General features: G+C 51.1%; 1 protein-coding gene across 2 annotated transcripts in view; it reads left to right on the plus strand.

Moving 5' to 3' along the window:
* Positions 1-7,083: 7,083 nt before the first annotated feature.
* The window catches only part of NECAB2 (N-terminal EF-hand calcium binding protein 2), a 1,606,005-nt gene continuing 1,597,138 nt past the window's right edge, over positions 7,084-15,950 (plus strand). The window contains exon 1 of one of the 2 annotated variants that reach the window (XM_069604778.1): positions 7,084-7,457. In XM_069604778.1, coding sequence (XP_069460879.1) covers positions 7,203-7,457 — 255 coding nt within the window. In that variant the 5' untranslated portion in view covers positions 7,084-7,202. The remainder of the gene's footprint in view (positions 7,458-15,950) is intronic. The other variant, XM_069604779.1, reaches the window with a different exon arrangement.

Raw genomic sequence — 15,950 nt, forward strand, 5'->3', positions numbered from 1 at the left:
TTATTAGTATTAAATGGCGGGTAGATGGCAGAGTTCAGAGGCAGGGTCAATGAAGGTTTGACCATGTTTGTGTGATCCTCATGATCTGTGATGAGAGTAAAAGCCCTGTAGTAATGTATTTTAGAGAGCCCATATCATTGCTGCTCTCTATATCCCAAGCCCCTAGATGTGGTTGGGCGCTAAATCGTCCATGACCATGGACCCTTGTACCTCCCAGAGCTTACCTGTGACGATCCAGTGCCGTGTTACTGGGGTCTCCGCTCCGTGCTCATAGCCGGCAAGTGCAAACGTTCATTGACCCTGCTTCTGAACTCCGCCATCTACCCGCCATTTAATACTAATAACCAGCTGGTAGAGGTAGGTGTCCATGTTCACACACCCCTTTTTCCTTGCCTCCCAAAGAATATGGTATTCATTTTCCGTGTCTTCTGGAACAAGACATTAGCAATTTACTTGCTGTAAACAACCACGGCTGCATTGTATAAACATGGCTTTGTCCCACAGAGCCAAACAGCTGGGGGTGACCCATTCCTTTCCCCTTTTCCCTCCCTACAGGGGACAGAGGTGACCGCCTAATCCTCTAATGTGGATAGATGCTGCAGCCATGCCATCTACAGAATAATTTGGTCCTGAAGAAGATGACACCAAAAAATATAGTCATCGAGACCGGTCAACCCATCATGATTATATCCGTAGAATGAAGTTAGGATACATCCCGGGGATAGCTCAGCGGCAACGTGTTCGCCTTGAAAGCAAGACGACACCAAGCAACACAGGTTCGATCCCCGGATCCGCACTTAGAAATCTTTGGGTATTTAAAGCGCCTTATAAATACGCAACTAAGACAACCAAAAAAAACAATTACGCAACTGAAAAACATCCAATTCCTGTAACAGCGCCTCGATGCCCACGGGCTGTGTGAGGGCTTTAAAAATGCAAATAAATAAATATGTCCAAACTATACATGCATACCTTGTGTGAGCACTTCTTTTAGATTATCCCCACATGTAGGGATATTTTACCATGCAAGAGTGATGACGTATCTTGAGCCTCTTGTCTAGATGGTGAATAAAAACTAGAGGAAATTCCCTGTGGCAGCATACCTCTTATGAACGCAGAAGAGATATGATCTAATAGGAAGATCTATCTCTATTTTCTTTCGCTCCATTGAATTTTTAACATAGTACGACTCATTGAGTGTGAAAATTGGTGACGAGGGACAGTTTTCTCCCACTATCCCTATTAGCTAGGCGGCGCACCACCGGCCATCTAGGGAGAGCATTCCCCGACAGGGTGAGGGTGTGTTTCCTGCAGGCTTTTCCTGAATTTTAAACAGAGGTTTTCTATGTAAGTAGAAGTGAACCCTTTGCAACCAAATGCTGGGGGAATCTGCCGCCTTAGTAGTTCCTTAGACTATTTAACTATAAAAATATAAATTGTATTATTTCCCTTTGGAAGATCACAATGGGGTGATGTTTGTTAAAATTCGAAATGAACAAAGCTCAATTCCCAGTGTGCGCTGGAAAACAATATTATATCATTTAACTGGGTAATCCTTTTTTTCCAGTTGGCCGACTTCTTCAAGGAAGAGGTGTGTCATTGTTCTTAAATCAGTCCAATCTTTTTATCCAGCTTTCCCCAAAACAGGCCTTTCAGTGGAGGGGTGTCTGAATTCAAAAAATGTTCAATCATCCAAATGTTTTTGTCAGACTTCCCCAACCCAGACCAAAAAAGGTGGTGGGTTCCAAAAAAAACAACCTCTAAATGACCCTGTGTTTATTTTAAAGAAAAAGTGTGGGTGAACTAATAATTGCCATATGCATTTGCCCACATTTGTTAGAGCATGCAGGAAAATCGAAATTGCACAGCACTACATTTGTAATTGTTTGTGTTCACTGATCAGCGCTAATTATTTCTTGAATTGAAATTGAGATAAAGTACTGTGATTTGTGTGTTTCCCCAATTAATTTGTGTGATTTATTTGTGTAACCAGAAGTTGATTGTGAGCAACAAAGAAGGTGGTGGGTGTAGTTTTTTGTGATTTTTCGTAACATCTAATTCAAATAAACATAAATGTATTTCCTGAACACCGGCCTGGTTATTGGCTAATTGGTAGCTCAGGCAGAGGGATCCAAGGGCTATTAGATACATTGGAGATAGGGCTGAATAAAAGTATCTATTAAACAGTTTGTTGTGTGACAGCTAGAGTGGGGAGGGAAGGAACTGTTAATGGTTGCCTCTCAATAAACCATTACAATTATATTGGATCTGCGCTCTGTGACATACTGGTTATAGGGGCATATTGGGGACTCTATTTTGTGGGCTAAATTCTGTGATAAAATGGTTTCCCTGTGTATAAGGGGCCTGTGCTCTAGTGCTAGACAGGTCTCTTTGTGTGTATTGGGGCTGTTCTCTGTAATACACTGGTCTCTATGTCAGTACGGAGGCAGCTTTTGGTGTGGGGGGAGGATAAAAGGGTGTCCATCTGGAGGCTGAGAAGTGCACTGGACCCAGGGGGGGCTCCTGCCCCCCCCCCCAAACCCACCTCCCTCTGCCACTGCTCTATGTTGAGGTCTAAGCTTTGTGAGGCATTGGCCTATCTGTGTGTATTGAGGCTGTGCTTTGTGATACACTGGTCTCTGTTGGTGGGTAGGGCATGTGATACTCTGTACTGTATTTGTATATTGAGGCTCTGCTCTGTTATACACTGGTCTCTATGTGCGCATTGGAACTGTGCTCTGTGAAACCCTGGTCTCACTATGTATATTGAGGCTCTCTGATATACTGGTCTCTATGTGTATATTGAGGCTCTGCTCTGTGATATTGGTCTCTGTGTGTGCATTGAATCTCTGCTCTGCGATACACTGGTCTCTCTGTGTATATTGAGGCTCTACAATACTCTGATTGCTCTGTGTATATTGAGGCTCTACGATACACTGGTCTCTGTGTATAATTAGGCTCTGCTCTGTGATATTGGTCTCTGTGTGTGTATTGAATCTCTGATCTGCGATACTCTGGTCTCTCTGTGTATACTGAGGCTCTGCGATACCCTTGTCTCTCTGTGTATATTGAGGGTCTGCAATACACTGGTCTCTCTGTGTATATTGAGGCTCTGCTCTGTGATATTGGTCTCTGTGTGTGTATTGAATCTCTGCTCTGCGATACATTGGTCTCTCTGTGTATATTGAGGCTCTGTGATATACTGGTCTTTCTGTATATATTGAGGCTCTGCAGTACACTGGTCTCTGTGTATAATTAGGCTCTGCTCTGTGATATTGGTCTCTGTGTGTGCATTGAATCTCTGCTCTGCGATACTCTGGTCTCTCTGTTTATACTGAGGCTCTGCGATACTCTGGTCTCTCTGTGTATATTGAGGCTTTGCGATACTTTGGTCTTTCTGTGTATATTGAGGATATGCGATACACTGGTCTCTGTCTATAATTAGGCTTGGCTCTGTGATATTGGTCTCTGTGTGTGTATTGAATCTCTGATCTGTGATACACTGATCTCTCTGTGTGTATTGAGGCTCTGCAATACTCTGGTCTCTCTGTGTATACTGAGGCTCTGCGATACTCTGATCTCTGTGTATATTGAGGCTCTGCAATGTGCTGGTCTCTCTGTGTATATTGAGGCTCTGCAATACACTGGTCTTTCTGTGTATATTGAGGCTATGCAATACGCTGGTCTCTCTGTGTATATTGAGGGTCTGCGATACTCTGGTCTCTCTGTCTATAGTGAGGTTCATTAATACACTGGTCTCTCTGTGTATACCGATGCTCTGGGACACACTGGTCTCTCTGTGTATATATTGAGGCTTTGCAATACACTTGTCTCTCTGTGTTTATTAAGGCTCTGTGATACACTGGTCTCTCTGTGTCTACCGATGCTCTGGGACACACTGGTCTCTCTGTGTATATTAAGGCTCTGGGATACTCTGGTCTCTCTCTGTACATTGAGGCTCTGCGATACTCTGGTCTCTCTGTGTATATTGAGGCTCTGCGATACCCTGGTCTCTCTGTTTATATTGAGGGTCTGCAATACACTGGTCTCTCTGTGTATATTGAAGCTCTGCTCTGTGATATTGGTCTCTGTGTATTGAATCTCTGCACTGTGATACACGGGTCTCTCTGTGTATATTGAGGCTCTACAATACTCTGGTCTCTCTGTGTATATTGAGGCTCTGTGATATACTGGTCTTTCTGTATATATTGAGGCTCTGCGGTACACTGGTCTCTGTGTATAATTAGGCTCTGCTCTGTGATATTGGGCTCTGTGTGTATATTGAATCTCTGCTCTGCGATACTCTGGTCTCTCTGTGTATATTGAGGCTCTGCGATACCCTGGTCTCTCTGTGTATATTGAGGGTCTGCAATACACTGGTCTCTCTGTGTATATTGAGGCTTTGCGATACTCTGGTCTCTCTGTGTATATTGAGGCTCTGCTATACTCTGGTCTTTCTGTGTATATTGAGGCCATGCGATACACTGGTCTCTGTGTATAATTAGGCTTGGCTCTGTGCTATTGGTCTCTGTGTGTGTATTGAATCTCTGATCTGTGATACACTGATCTCTCTGTGTGTATTGAGGCTCTGCAATACTCTGGTCTCTCTGTGTATACTGAGGCTCTGCGATACTCTGGTCTCTCTGTGTATATTGAGGCTCTGCAATATGCTGGTCTCTCTGTGTATATTGAGGCTCTGTGATACACTTGTCTTTCTGTGTGTATTGAGGCTATGCAATACGCTGGTCTCTCTGTGTATATTGAGGCTCTGCGATACTCTGGTCTCTCTGTCTATAGTGAGGTTCATTAATACACTGGTCTCTTTGTGTATACCGATGCTCTGGGACACAGTGGTCTCTCTGTGTATATTAAGGCTCTGCGATACTCTGGTCTCTCTCTGTACATTGAGGCTCTGCGATACTCTGGTCTCTCTGTGTATATTGAGGCTCTGCGATACCCTGGTCTCTCTGTTTATATTGAGGGTCTGCAATACACTGGTCTCTCTGTGTATATTAAGGGTCTGCAATACACTGGTCTCTCTGTATATATTGAGGCTCTGTGATATAATGGTCTCTCTGTGTATATTGAGGCTCTACGATACCCTGGTGTCTCTGTCTATATTGAGGCTCTGCGATACCCTGGTCTCTCTTTGTATATTGAGGCTCTGCAATACACTGGTCTCTCTGTGTATATTGAGGCTCTGCTATACTCCAGTCTCGTTGTGTATATTGAGGCTCTGTGATACACTGGTCTTTCTGTGTATATTGAGGCTCTGTGATACACTAGTCTCTGTGTATAATTAGGCTCTGCTCTGTGATATTGGTCTCTGTGTGTGTATTGAATCTCTGCTCTGTGATACACTGGTCTCTCTGTGTATATTGAGGCTCTGCAATACTCTGGTCTCTCTGTGTATATTGAGGGTCTGCAATACACTGGTCTCTCTGTGTATATTGAGGATCTACGATACCCTGGTATCTCTGTGTATATTGAGGCTGCACTATGTGATATCTGTCTGTGTGTGTGTATTGAATCTCCGCTCTGTGACACACTGGTCTCTCTGTGGATAATGAGGCTGTGCTCTGGCACACACTGGTCTGTCTCTCTGTGGATATTGACGCTCTAGGATACTCTGGTCTCTGTGTATATTGGGGCTGTGCTCTGGGACACACTGGTCTCTCTGCGGATATTGAGGCTGTGCTCTGGGACACACTGGTCTCTCTGTGTATAGTGAGGCTGTGCTCTAGCACACACTGGTCTCTCTGTGTATTGGGGCTGTGCTCTGGCACACACTGGTCTCTCTGTGTACAGTGAGGCTGGGCTCTGGCACACACTGGTCTCTGTGTATTGAGGCTGTGCTCTGGGACACACTGGTCTCTCTGTGTATTGGGGCTGTGCTCTGGCACACACTGGTCTCTCTGTGTATAGTGAGGCTGTGCTCTGGCACACACTGGTCTCTCTGTGTATAGTGAGGCTGTGCTCTGGGACACACTGGTCTCTCTGTGGATATTGAGGCTGTGCTCTGGGACACACTGGTCTCTCTGTGTATAGTGAGGCTGTGCTCTAGCACACACTGGTCTCTCTGTGTATTGGGGCTGTGCTCTGGCACACACTTGTCTCTCTGTGTATAGTGAGGCTGTGCTCTGGCACACACTGGTCTCTCTGTGTATAGTGAGGCTGGGCTCTGGCACACACTGGTCTCTCTGTGTATTGGGGCTGTGCTCTGGCACACACTGGTCTCTCTGTGTATTGAGGCTGTGCTCTGGGACACACTGGTCTCTCTGTGTATTGGGGCTGTGCTCTGGCACACACTGGTCTCTCTGTGTATTGAGGCTGTGCTCTGGGACATACTGGTCTCTCTGTGTATTGGGGCTGTGCTCTGGCACACACTGGTCTCTCTGTGTATAGTGAGGCTGGGCTCTGGCACACACTGGTCTCTCTGTGTATTGGGGCTGTGCTCTGGCACACACTGGTCTCTGTGTATTGAGGCTGTGCTCTGGGACACACTGGTCTCTCTGTGTATTGGGGCTGTGCTCTGGCACACACTGGTCTCTCTGTGTATAGTGAGGCTGTGCTCTGGCACACACTGGTCTCTCTGTGTATAGTGAAGCTGTGCTCTGGCACACACTGGTCTCTCTGTGTATTGGGGCTGTGCTCTGGCACACACTGTTCTCTCTGTGTATTGGGGCTGTGCTCTGGCACACACTGGTCTCTCTGTGTATTGGGGCTGTGCTCTGGCACACACTGGTCTCTCTGTGTATAGTGAGGCTGTGCTCTGGGACACACTGGTCTCTCTGTGTATAGTGAGGCTGTGCTCTGGCACACACTGGTCTCTCTGTGTATTGAGGCTTTGCTCTGAGACACACTGGTCTCTCTGTGTATAGTGAGGCTGTGCTCTGGGACACACTGGTCTCTCTGCGCATAGCGGAACTGCGCTCTGTGCTCCTTCCCTTACAAGACACTGGTACCTCTCTGGGTCTGCGCCCAGGGTGTTCACCGCCTAGACGCCGTGCGCTCGCTTTCGGGGGTTGGAGTCCCCGATGAGGCAGGCCAGCTCCTGTGGGTGTGGCCACCGTCCTCCGGTGATGCTGCCCACCCCCCGGCAGGGGATAGGCGGCAGGCCTGTCTCGGCCCTGCTTGTAAGAGGTGATGCGGAGCGTGTGGGAGGGAATCCCCCGCGCCTCAGCATGAGGACTGTGTGAAAGATGTGTGAGCAGGCGGCGCGCTACTGCAGGGACAGTGTCCACAAGCTCCTCCAGCAGCAGCAGCAACAGCAGGCGCAGCAGCAGCAGGCACCGCAGGGCCGAGCACTGGACGGACTCTTCCGCTGGATCGTCACCAAGATGAGCGACAAGAACCTGCTGTCCGAGACCCGGGAGCTGCTGCAGCAGGAGAGCCAGGCGGCTGGCGGGCACCTGCTCATGCCGGAGCCCCGCAGAGGCATATCCGTTATCCTGGATGTGAGTACCCAGCGCACGCCCCCTCCCTCCACCGCGCGTCCTGGCTGCCACTGGGTACCCCGAGGTGATCAGACAACTCTGCAACTCCTACAACAATAGCCTATGTAGGCGTGCGCCCATATAATAACCCAGTAGGAGCAATCACTGGCTGCAAACCTCCTGCAAGAATAGTCTATGCAGGCATTCACTGGTATGATAACCCAGTGGGTGCATAAACCTGCTGCAAACCTCCTATAAGAATAGTCTATGCAGGCATTCACTGGTATGATAACCCAGTGGGTGCATACACCTGCTGCAAACCTCCTGCAAGAATAGTCTATGCAGGCATTCACCGGAATGATAACCCAGTGGGTGCATAAACCTTCTGCAAACCTCCTGCAAGAATAGTCTATGCAGGCATTCACTGGTATGATAACCCAGTGGGTGCATACACCTGCTGCAAACCTCCTACAAGAATAGTCTATGCAGGCATTCACTGGTATGATAACCCAGTGGGTGCATACACCTGCTGCAAACCTCCTACAAGAATAGTCTATGCAGGCATTCACTGGTATGATAACCCAGTGGGTACGTACACCTGCTGCAAACCTCCTACAAGAATAGTCTATGCAGGCATTCACTGGTATGATAACCCAGTGGGTGCATACACCTGCTGCAAACCTCCTACAAGAATAATCTATGCAGGCATTCACTGGTATGATAACCCAGTGGGTGCATACACCTGCTGCAAGAATGGTCTATGCAGGCATTCACTGGTATGATAACCCAGTGGGTGCATACACCTGCTGCAAGAATGGTCTATGCAGGCATGCACCGGAATTATAACCCAGTGTGTGCATACACCTGCTGCAAACCTCCTGCAAGAATAGTCTATGCAGGCATTCACTGGTATGATAACCCAGTGGGTCATTACACCTGCTGCAAACATCCACGAAAACATGCGCCATCCCATGCCCACAGAGGCATCCACGCGCTCCCTCTGTCTACCCCTCTCCACTGGTACCACCAGGTTCCTCCAGGCGCTTGTGCAACTCTCCGAACTTGCAGGGCATAGCTCCTGCAAGAGCAGGCTATATTTGAAAGCGTGCAACGCTAAGCCAAGATAACCCGGCGGGTGACTGCAGCTACTGCAGAAATCTGGGCAATCTTATTATGATATCAGGTGTGACTTGCCCCGCAGAGGCATCTCACATTTTGGACGTGAGTGGCTGGCACACACTCCCTACATCTACCCTACGTTGTTGGTGGCAGGCATAGCTCCTCCAAGAATAGGTTATGCTTCATGGCATGCACTGGTAAATTAACCCAGTGGATGAACATTCCTGCTGCAGAAATCTGAGGAATTGAGCAGTGTATGGCACGGGTATCGCCTGCCCCTACTTAAGAATCATGTCCGTGACGTGAGTACATGACACGCGCTCCCTGAATCTACCCCTCTCCTTAGGCACCGTGTCTCCAGGTGACCTGACAACTCAACCCAGCAGGAACAGTCCATGCATGAAAAAGACACACTGGTCTCTCTGTGTATTGGGTTAAGGCACGTGTTGTAATTCTGTGGACCATTATGTGCGGCGTACAGGTATCACCATCACCCCGGCTCTGACTTCTATTCCGAGTACCCCATGACCACCCAACAGCTCCCTGAGCTTGTATGGCACAGCACGGTTCAGCCGCCGGCTGCAGTGTGTGTTAGCAGGTAGAGCTGTAAAAAAGTCTGGAAGCTGTACACACACACACACACTCACTCTCTCTCTCTCTCCCACCACCCCCGCCCCCTCCCCGCCCCGCACCCTGAATTGGCGCATTCGGGTATGGCACTTGCAGGACTGCAGCTTCTACAGTTACAAGTAATGTGTGTCCAGTGGGTTAATGCACCTGCTGTAATGTGCGTGTTTAACTTGCAAGTCGCAACTTCTACACCTGGCTAACTGGGCAATGCTCCATAAATTACGGTAATAGCCAAATCAGTTGGAAAGTGCCACGGCTGAGCAAGGTTGCCAGCAAGCATTGTAAACCCGGCCTCTGTTATCAGGTGGCAATTAACCCATGTGTGTCAGAATCCAGACCTGGGGTGCTGAGTCAATGTCCTACTGGTAGATGCCCCTAAGGGCCCACATGTCCAGGGTCTGTCTGCGCAATTGAACGCCTGGGGCTGCAAAGACTCTGCTTTTGAAATGCAAATATGTTCTCTTGCGCTGAACATGCGCTTCTCGCTCACCCCGGGCCCCTGTTGCGGTGTTTATATGGCACGCGGCTGTCACCGCCGCCCCCGCACTCTCCTGGAAAGAGGGAAGAGCTCACCTCGTCCTAGGATAGCTGGTGATTTCTGGACCCGATTGCTTGGCCATGCCCGCGTTCAGTGATGGCCAGTAAGAGGGTCCTCCGACCCCCTGATCGCGACCCGAAGGGCCGCCTCGTTCTGGCCACCTTACAGAGCATTCGCTGCATGTTCGGGGAAGAGGGGTAGTTCATTCCTGCCCCCTGGCAAGAAGTGGGGACATTGTATAGGCGCCACGAATCACTGCCAATGATTCCCCGTAGCCTTTATCGAGCTAGACAACTCAGTGTGTTAATGCACATGTAGCAGAAGTTTGCCGCGATCAAGGTCTATTGCACCGTGGCTTCTTCTTTTTTGCCTTTCTCTCTTCCTCCTCCTCTTCCTCGTCGTCCTCCTTCTTCTTCTCCTCAACCCTGGGTTTCTTTTCGTCGTTAACATTATCATTCCTCCGAAAGCAAAAAACAAAGACACTTTTATATTGTATGATAATAACGTATTATGTGCGCGTCGAATCAATAGAACTATGTCAATAAGAGTTACAGAAGCTCTAAAGAAAAGGCTGCAAGCGCTCTAAAACATTTAGCTGCAAGCGCTATAGAATGTGGCGCGGCAGCAAAGGGGGTGGCTACGGGCGCTATACAAAGGATGTGACACAGCAAATTCTACAGAAAGTGATGCGGAAGCCCGCACTAAAGAAACGCGCTTGGCAATAAGTGCTACAGCAAAATGTGTGGCAGAAAACACCATAGAAAAGCGTGTGGCTACAAGCGCTATACAAATGTTGTGGCGGCAGGCGCTATTAGCAAGGCTGTGGCAATAGGTGGAATTGAAAAGCCTGAGGTAGCTAACACTGTTTTGAAAAACGGTCATAGCAGTTGTGTAGCATGACAGCAAGCACTATATAAATACGTGTGGCAGTAGGGGCTATAGAAAGCCTGTGGCAGTGAGTGAAACTGAAAGTTCTAATCCCAGCTTCGCTTTCCCGCCCGACCAACGCGGTTTGATTCTAAACAAATCTTGCCAGCTGCCCGTATCTCGCGGGGGTTGCGATACGCCTGTGCTGTTTCAGCACTGTGAGCTGGACAGCTCCTTCTCGTGCGCCCTGTCCGCGCTGCACTGCTTGCTAAAGCCGCCCCTGTGTACAAGGGGTGTGTTATGGAAACCAGAACCCCAGGCTGGTTAAAGTCGTGCGCCCCGGCGTTCGGTGCACACACTGTTATTGGGTGTACGGGGGGCACAGTATTGTCTGGGTAGGTATGGACGTACCTACCCTTCTTTGTTGGACGTTTGCAGTTTTGTCTGATTTGCCCATCAACCATTTGCTACCTTTGCTGCAGGCATGGTAAAGGGCTGAGGAGATAGACTGGACTAAGAAGCCCATTCAAACCATGACATGCTCCATGCATCACTGCACACACAAAGTAGCATGTTCATAAATGACTGACAAGCCTGTGAGCGTGGAGGTGGGGGGGAGTGGTGTGAAGCGGGCAGGCTTTACTTTCTTCGAGAGCCGCTCTTGATGCTGGGGTACCATGCCGCCTGCTTGACAGGGCGGCTATTTAGGGCAGTGCCCTTGGAGGGCTTGTACTGTTGCTGGCGGCTGGGAGGGGTGTCCAGTATTGAGAGCGTCCGGCGGGAAACGACCAAAGGCTTTCTTAAGCTGCAGGCCAGTCACCCACCGCCTTTCGGGCGGGTGGGTAGGGTTGTTGTGGTGGAGCAGGTTTGCGGTTGTGTGAGTTGCACTTATAAGCCTTCGCATGCATCCTTGGGAGGGCGCTCGCTTAATGGACACACTGGCCCAGGCGGGGGCGGGGCGGTCTACATTAGGATCACTCGCGAATGTGCATTAAAGCCAGATCTTAGTGTACAGGTGCCTATTGCAGCAGGAAGATCAGCACGTGGGCTCAACGCCTGTGTTATCTGGACCCTCTTCCCTCTCCTCCGCAGATGAGGTCTGCTTGGGGAGGGGTCTAGGGGGTGCAGGGGGCACAATACGCCAAGCTGCAGACACGCCCAGGCCTCTGCGGTGGTGGTGCGTCGCAGTGTGCCATCCGAGTGCTGGGCGTCCCAGCCTCACCCCACACGCATTCTCCCCAGGGCAGGGCTCTGGCTGCAACCTTTCACTCTCCAGATGTTTAGGACTAACCTCTCATCTGCACTAGCCAGCACCATTAAAGGCGAGGAACTATGAGAGTGGTAGTCCACACATCTGGGGAGCTGCACATTGCGGAACCCGCTGCCCGAGGAGTATATTCCTCTGAATCCGAGGCCACGAGCCATCCAGGCCAGCCTTGGGCCCCTCCTTTCTGGGCTGACCTTTGCCCTCCCTGCACCAGGACCTTCTTCTGGACCTGGGACTTAAGGTCTGGCCCAGGGCGTGAGACGCAGTGACATTCCTAAACGCTCCTGCGTGGGCGCGTGTTAAGGGGCACCGCACCGTGCGTTGACAAGGATTTTACGAATGAGGTCACTTCGGAATTAGAAATAGCGGGAGGGATAGAATCAGGCCCCGAGGGGGCGCGAGAGCAGCTTATAACATGCGTAACAAAACAATTGCACGAAATAACCAGGGAGAGCTTCTTGGCAGTCGGCATTAAGTGAATTTCCTTGGCAATTGCACGAAATAACCAGGGAGAGCTTCTTGGCAGTCGGCATTAAGTGAATTTCCTTGGCAAGTTGCCACAGCACGGCTACTTACGTTCTGGGGCTTACAATGTGTGCTTTGCACTGCTCACCTTATACGCTGCGTTGGCTGGAGCCCTTCCGGCCATCATTTCAATTGGGGAAAACAGAAGTGTTATCACCTCGTTGCCTTTCAACACGGGTTGCTCCATGGTAGCCACTTGCTTAAAACGAAGGATTCATATCTATTCAGCAGGCATTCATTGTTTCAGCTCCCTGTCGCCTCTCCATCTCCTGATAATTGGCGCCACAGCTATTCATCCTCCAGAGATCAGCGGTAAGGGGGAGTGGGCGTCGACAGCCCAGTAATGGCCGTAGACCAGCTTTCAAAACGGCTATGCATCCCATGTTTAGGATGGCACTGCCCGTGCTTGTGCTGTAGCCCTAGATGTGGGATACCTGTCGCAGTTCAGTGACCCATATGACAGCGGGCGCTCCACACTGGCATCAGCTCTGAGGACAATCCTCAGCTCCCCGTAGAAATAAGCTTAAAACACACTTCCTTTCACATCCGTGTCACTGCTGTTTCAGCCAGGAAGTTCCTGGGCCTTATTCGCGGTGATATGCTGTATAAACACCCCATTAGGTCACTCCCAGTTACCTGTGTGTTGGCACACCCACGTAGCTTTCACAACATGCACTCTCCTTGTATGAATACATATACGGTGTGCAGGACCATTGAACACACAGAACACGTCTGCTGCTGTGCACACAATTAGTGATTAGAGGTGGGCGAGCCATACATTCCAAGGGTGAAGCCAAGCCAGAGCCGAGCCAGGGCTCTAGGACTCAGAGCCAGAGCACGAGCCGGGGCTCTGGGTCTCAGAGCCAGAGCACGAGCTGGAGCATTGGGACTCAGAGCCGAGCCGGGGCTCTGGGTGTCAGTGCCGAGCCAGGGCTCGGGGTCTCAGAGCCGAGCCAGAGCACGAGCCGGGGCTCTGGGTCTCAGAGCGAGAGCACAAGCTGGAACATTGGGACTCAGAGCCGAGCCGGGGCTCTGGGTGTCAGTGCCGAGCCAGGGCTCGGGGTCTCAGAGCCGAGCCAGAGCACGAGCCGGGGCTCTGGGTCTCAGAGCGAGAGCACGAGCTGGAGCATTGGGACTCAGAGCCGAGCCGGGGCTCTAGGTCTCAGAGCCAGAGAACGAGCCGGGGCTCTGGGTCTCAGTGCCGAATCACGGCTTTAGGTCTCATAGCCAAAGCACGAGCCAGGGCATTGGGTCTCAGAGCCGAGCCGAGCCGGGGCTTTGTGTCTCAGTGCAGAGCCTGGGCTCTGGGTCTCAGTGCTGAATCAGGGCTCTAGGTCTCATTGCCAGAGCACGAGCTAGGGCATTGGGTCTCAGAGCCGAGCAAGGGCTCTAGGTCTCATAGCCAAAGCACGAGCCAGGGCATTGGGTCTCAGAGCCGGAGCATGAGCTGGAGCATTGGGACTCAGAGCCGAGCCGGGGCTCTGGGTCTATGTGCCGAATCAGGGCTCTAGGTCTCATTGCCAGAGCACGAGCCAGGGCATTGGGACTCATTGCCGAGCAAGGGCTCTAGGTCTCATAGCCAAAGCACGAGCCATGGCATTGGGTCTCAGAGCCGAGCCGGGGCTTTGTGTCTCAGTGCAGAGCCTGGGCTCTGGGTCTCAGTGCTGAATCAGGGTTCTAGGTCTCATTGCCAGAGCACGAATCAGGGCATTGGGTCTCAGAGCCGAGCAAGGGCTCTAAGTCTCATAGCCAAAGCACGAGCCAGGGCATTGGGTCTCAGAGCCGGAGCATGAGCTGGAGCATTGGGACTCAGAGCCGAGCCGGGGCTCTGGGTCTATGTGCCGAATCAGGGCTCTAGGTCTCATTGCCAGAGCACGAGCCAGGGCATTGGGACTCATTGCCGAGCAAGGGCTCTAGGTCTCATAGCCAAAGCACGAGCCATGGCATTGGGTCTCAGAGCCGAGCCGGGGCTTTGTGTCTCAGTGCAGAGCCTGGGCTCTGGGTCTCAGTGCTGAATCAGGGTTCTAGGTCTCATTGCCAGAGCACGAATCAGGGCATTGGGTCTCAGAGCCGAGCAAGGGCTCTAAGTCTCATAGCCAAAGCATGAGCCAGGGCATTGGGTCTCAGAGCCGGAGCATGAGCTGGAGCATTGGGACTCAGAGCCAAGCCAGGGCTCTGGGTCTCAGTGCCGAATCAGGGCTCTAGGTCTCATAGCCAGAGCACGAGCCAGGGCATTGGGACTCAGTGCCGAGCAAGGGCTCTAGGTCTCATGGCCAAAGCACGAGCCAAAGCAATGGGTCTCAGAGCCGAGCCGAGCCGGGGCTTTGTGTCTCAGTGCAGAACCTGGGCTCTGGGTCTCAGTGCCGAATCAGGGCTCTAGGTCTCATTGCCAGAGCACGAGCCAGGGCATTGGGACTCAGTGCCGAGCAAGGGCTCTAGGTCTCATAGCCAAAGCACGAGCCAAAGCAATGGGTCTCAGAGCCGAGCCGAGCCGGGGCTTTGTGTCTCAGTGCAGAGCCTGGGCTCTGGGTCTCAGTGCCGAATCAGGGTTCTAGGTCTCATTGCCAGAGCACGAATTAGGGCATTGGGTCTCAGAGCCGAGCAAGGGCTCTAAGTCTCATAGCCAAAGCATGAGCCAGGGCATTGGGTCTCAGAGCCGGAGCATGAGCTGGAGCATTGGGACTCAGAGCCGAGCCAGGGCTCTGGGTCTCAGTGCCGAATCAGGGCTCTAGATCTCATAGCCAGAGCACGAGCCAGGGCATTGGGACTCAGTGCCGAGCAAGGGCTCTAGGTCTCATAGCCAAAGCACGAGCCAGGGCATTGGGTCTCAGAGCCGAGCCGAGCCGGGGCTTTGTGTCTCAGTGCAGAGCCTGGGCTCTGGGTATCAGAGCTGTGCCGGGGCTCTAGGTCTCAGAGCCGAGCCAAGGCTCCAGGTCTCCGGACCAGAATAGGAGCTGGGGCATTGGAAAAGTGGCATGCAACCCATGCACCTCTATATTCGGGAAATCATGCAATTTACATATCATCAGGGATATCGCAGTTGTTATCATGATAGCATGCAACCAATGCACTCTTGCATTTATCACGTAGCCGGATCACGTTCAGTGCACGCTGCGTGTTGAGAAATGCGGTGTTTGTTGCACGCAGTTCAGGCCAGTGCTCCCCACTTAGGATTAGGTTTTTAAAAGGAGGATGCCACACACATTTTTAATGCACTGCAGCAGCACTGGAATTCAGAGACCCCATACACAATGGCCACATCAGCACTGTGATTCTCTGTGTGTTAAGCGAATGCAGAGGGCTGCCAGTAGGCATCCATTCAAGGTGCTGGGGGCCAGTGAAAGCCCCCAGGAGTGGACTGTGGCAGAGCGATGTGCTGTGGGGTGCTGGATTCCAGACCCTCAGAAGACATTCACAGGCAGAGCCTCAAGGAGGAGTTAAAAGAAGCAGGTTTACAAAGAGCAGTCTCGGAATTTAAAGTCACGTGTGTGCGCGGTGTGTCTGTGTATGTGTGTGGGAGTGTGTATTGTGCGTAAGGTGGCCTTAGCTATGTGCACAATGTTGCACA

The sequence above is a fragment of the Ambystoma mexicanum genome, chromosome 1p (genome assembly GCF_040938575.1).
Source record: "Ambystoma mexicanum isolate Mex_15411 chromosome 1p, UKY_AmexF1_1, whole genome shotgun sequence".
NCBI lineage: Eukaryota > Metazoa > Chordata > Amphibia > Caudata > Ambystomatidae > Ambystoma > Ambystoma mexicanum.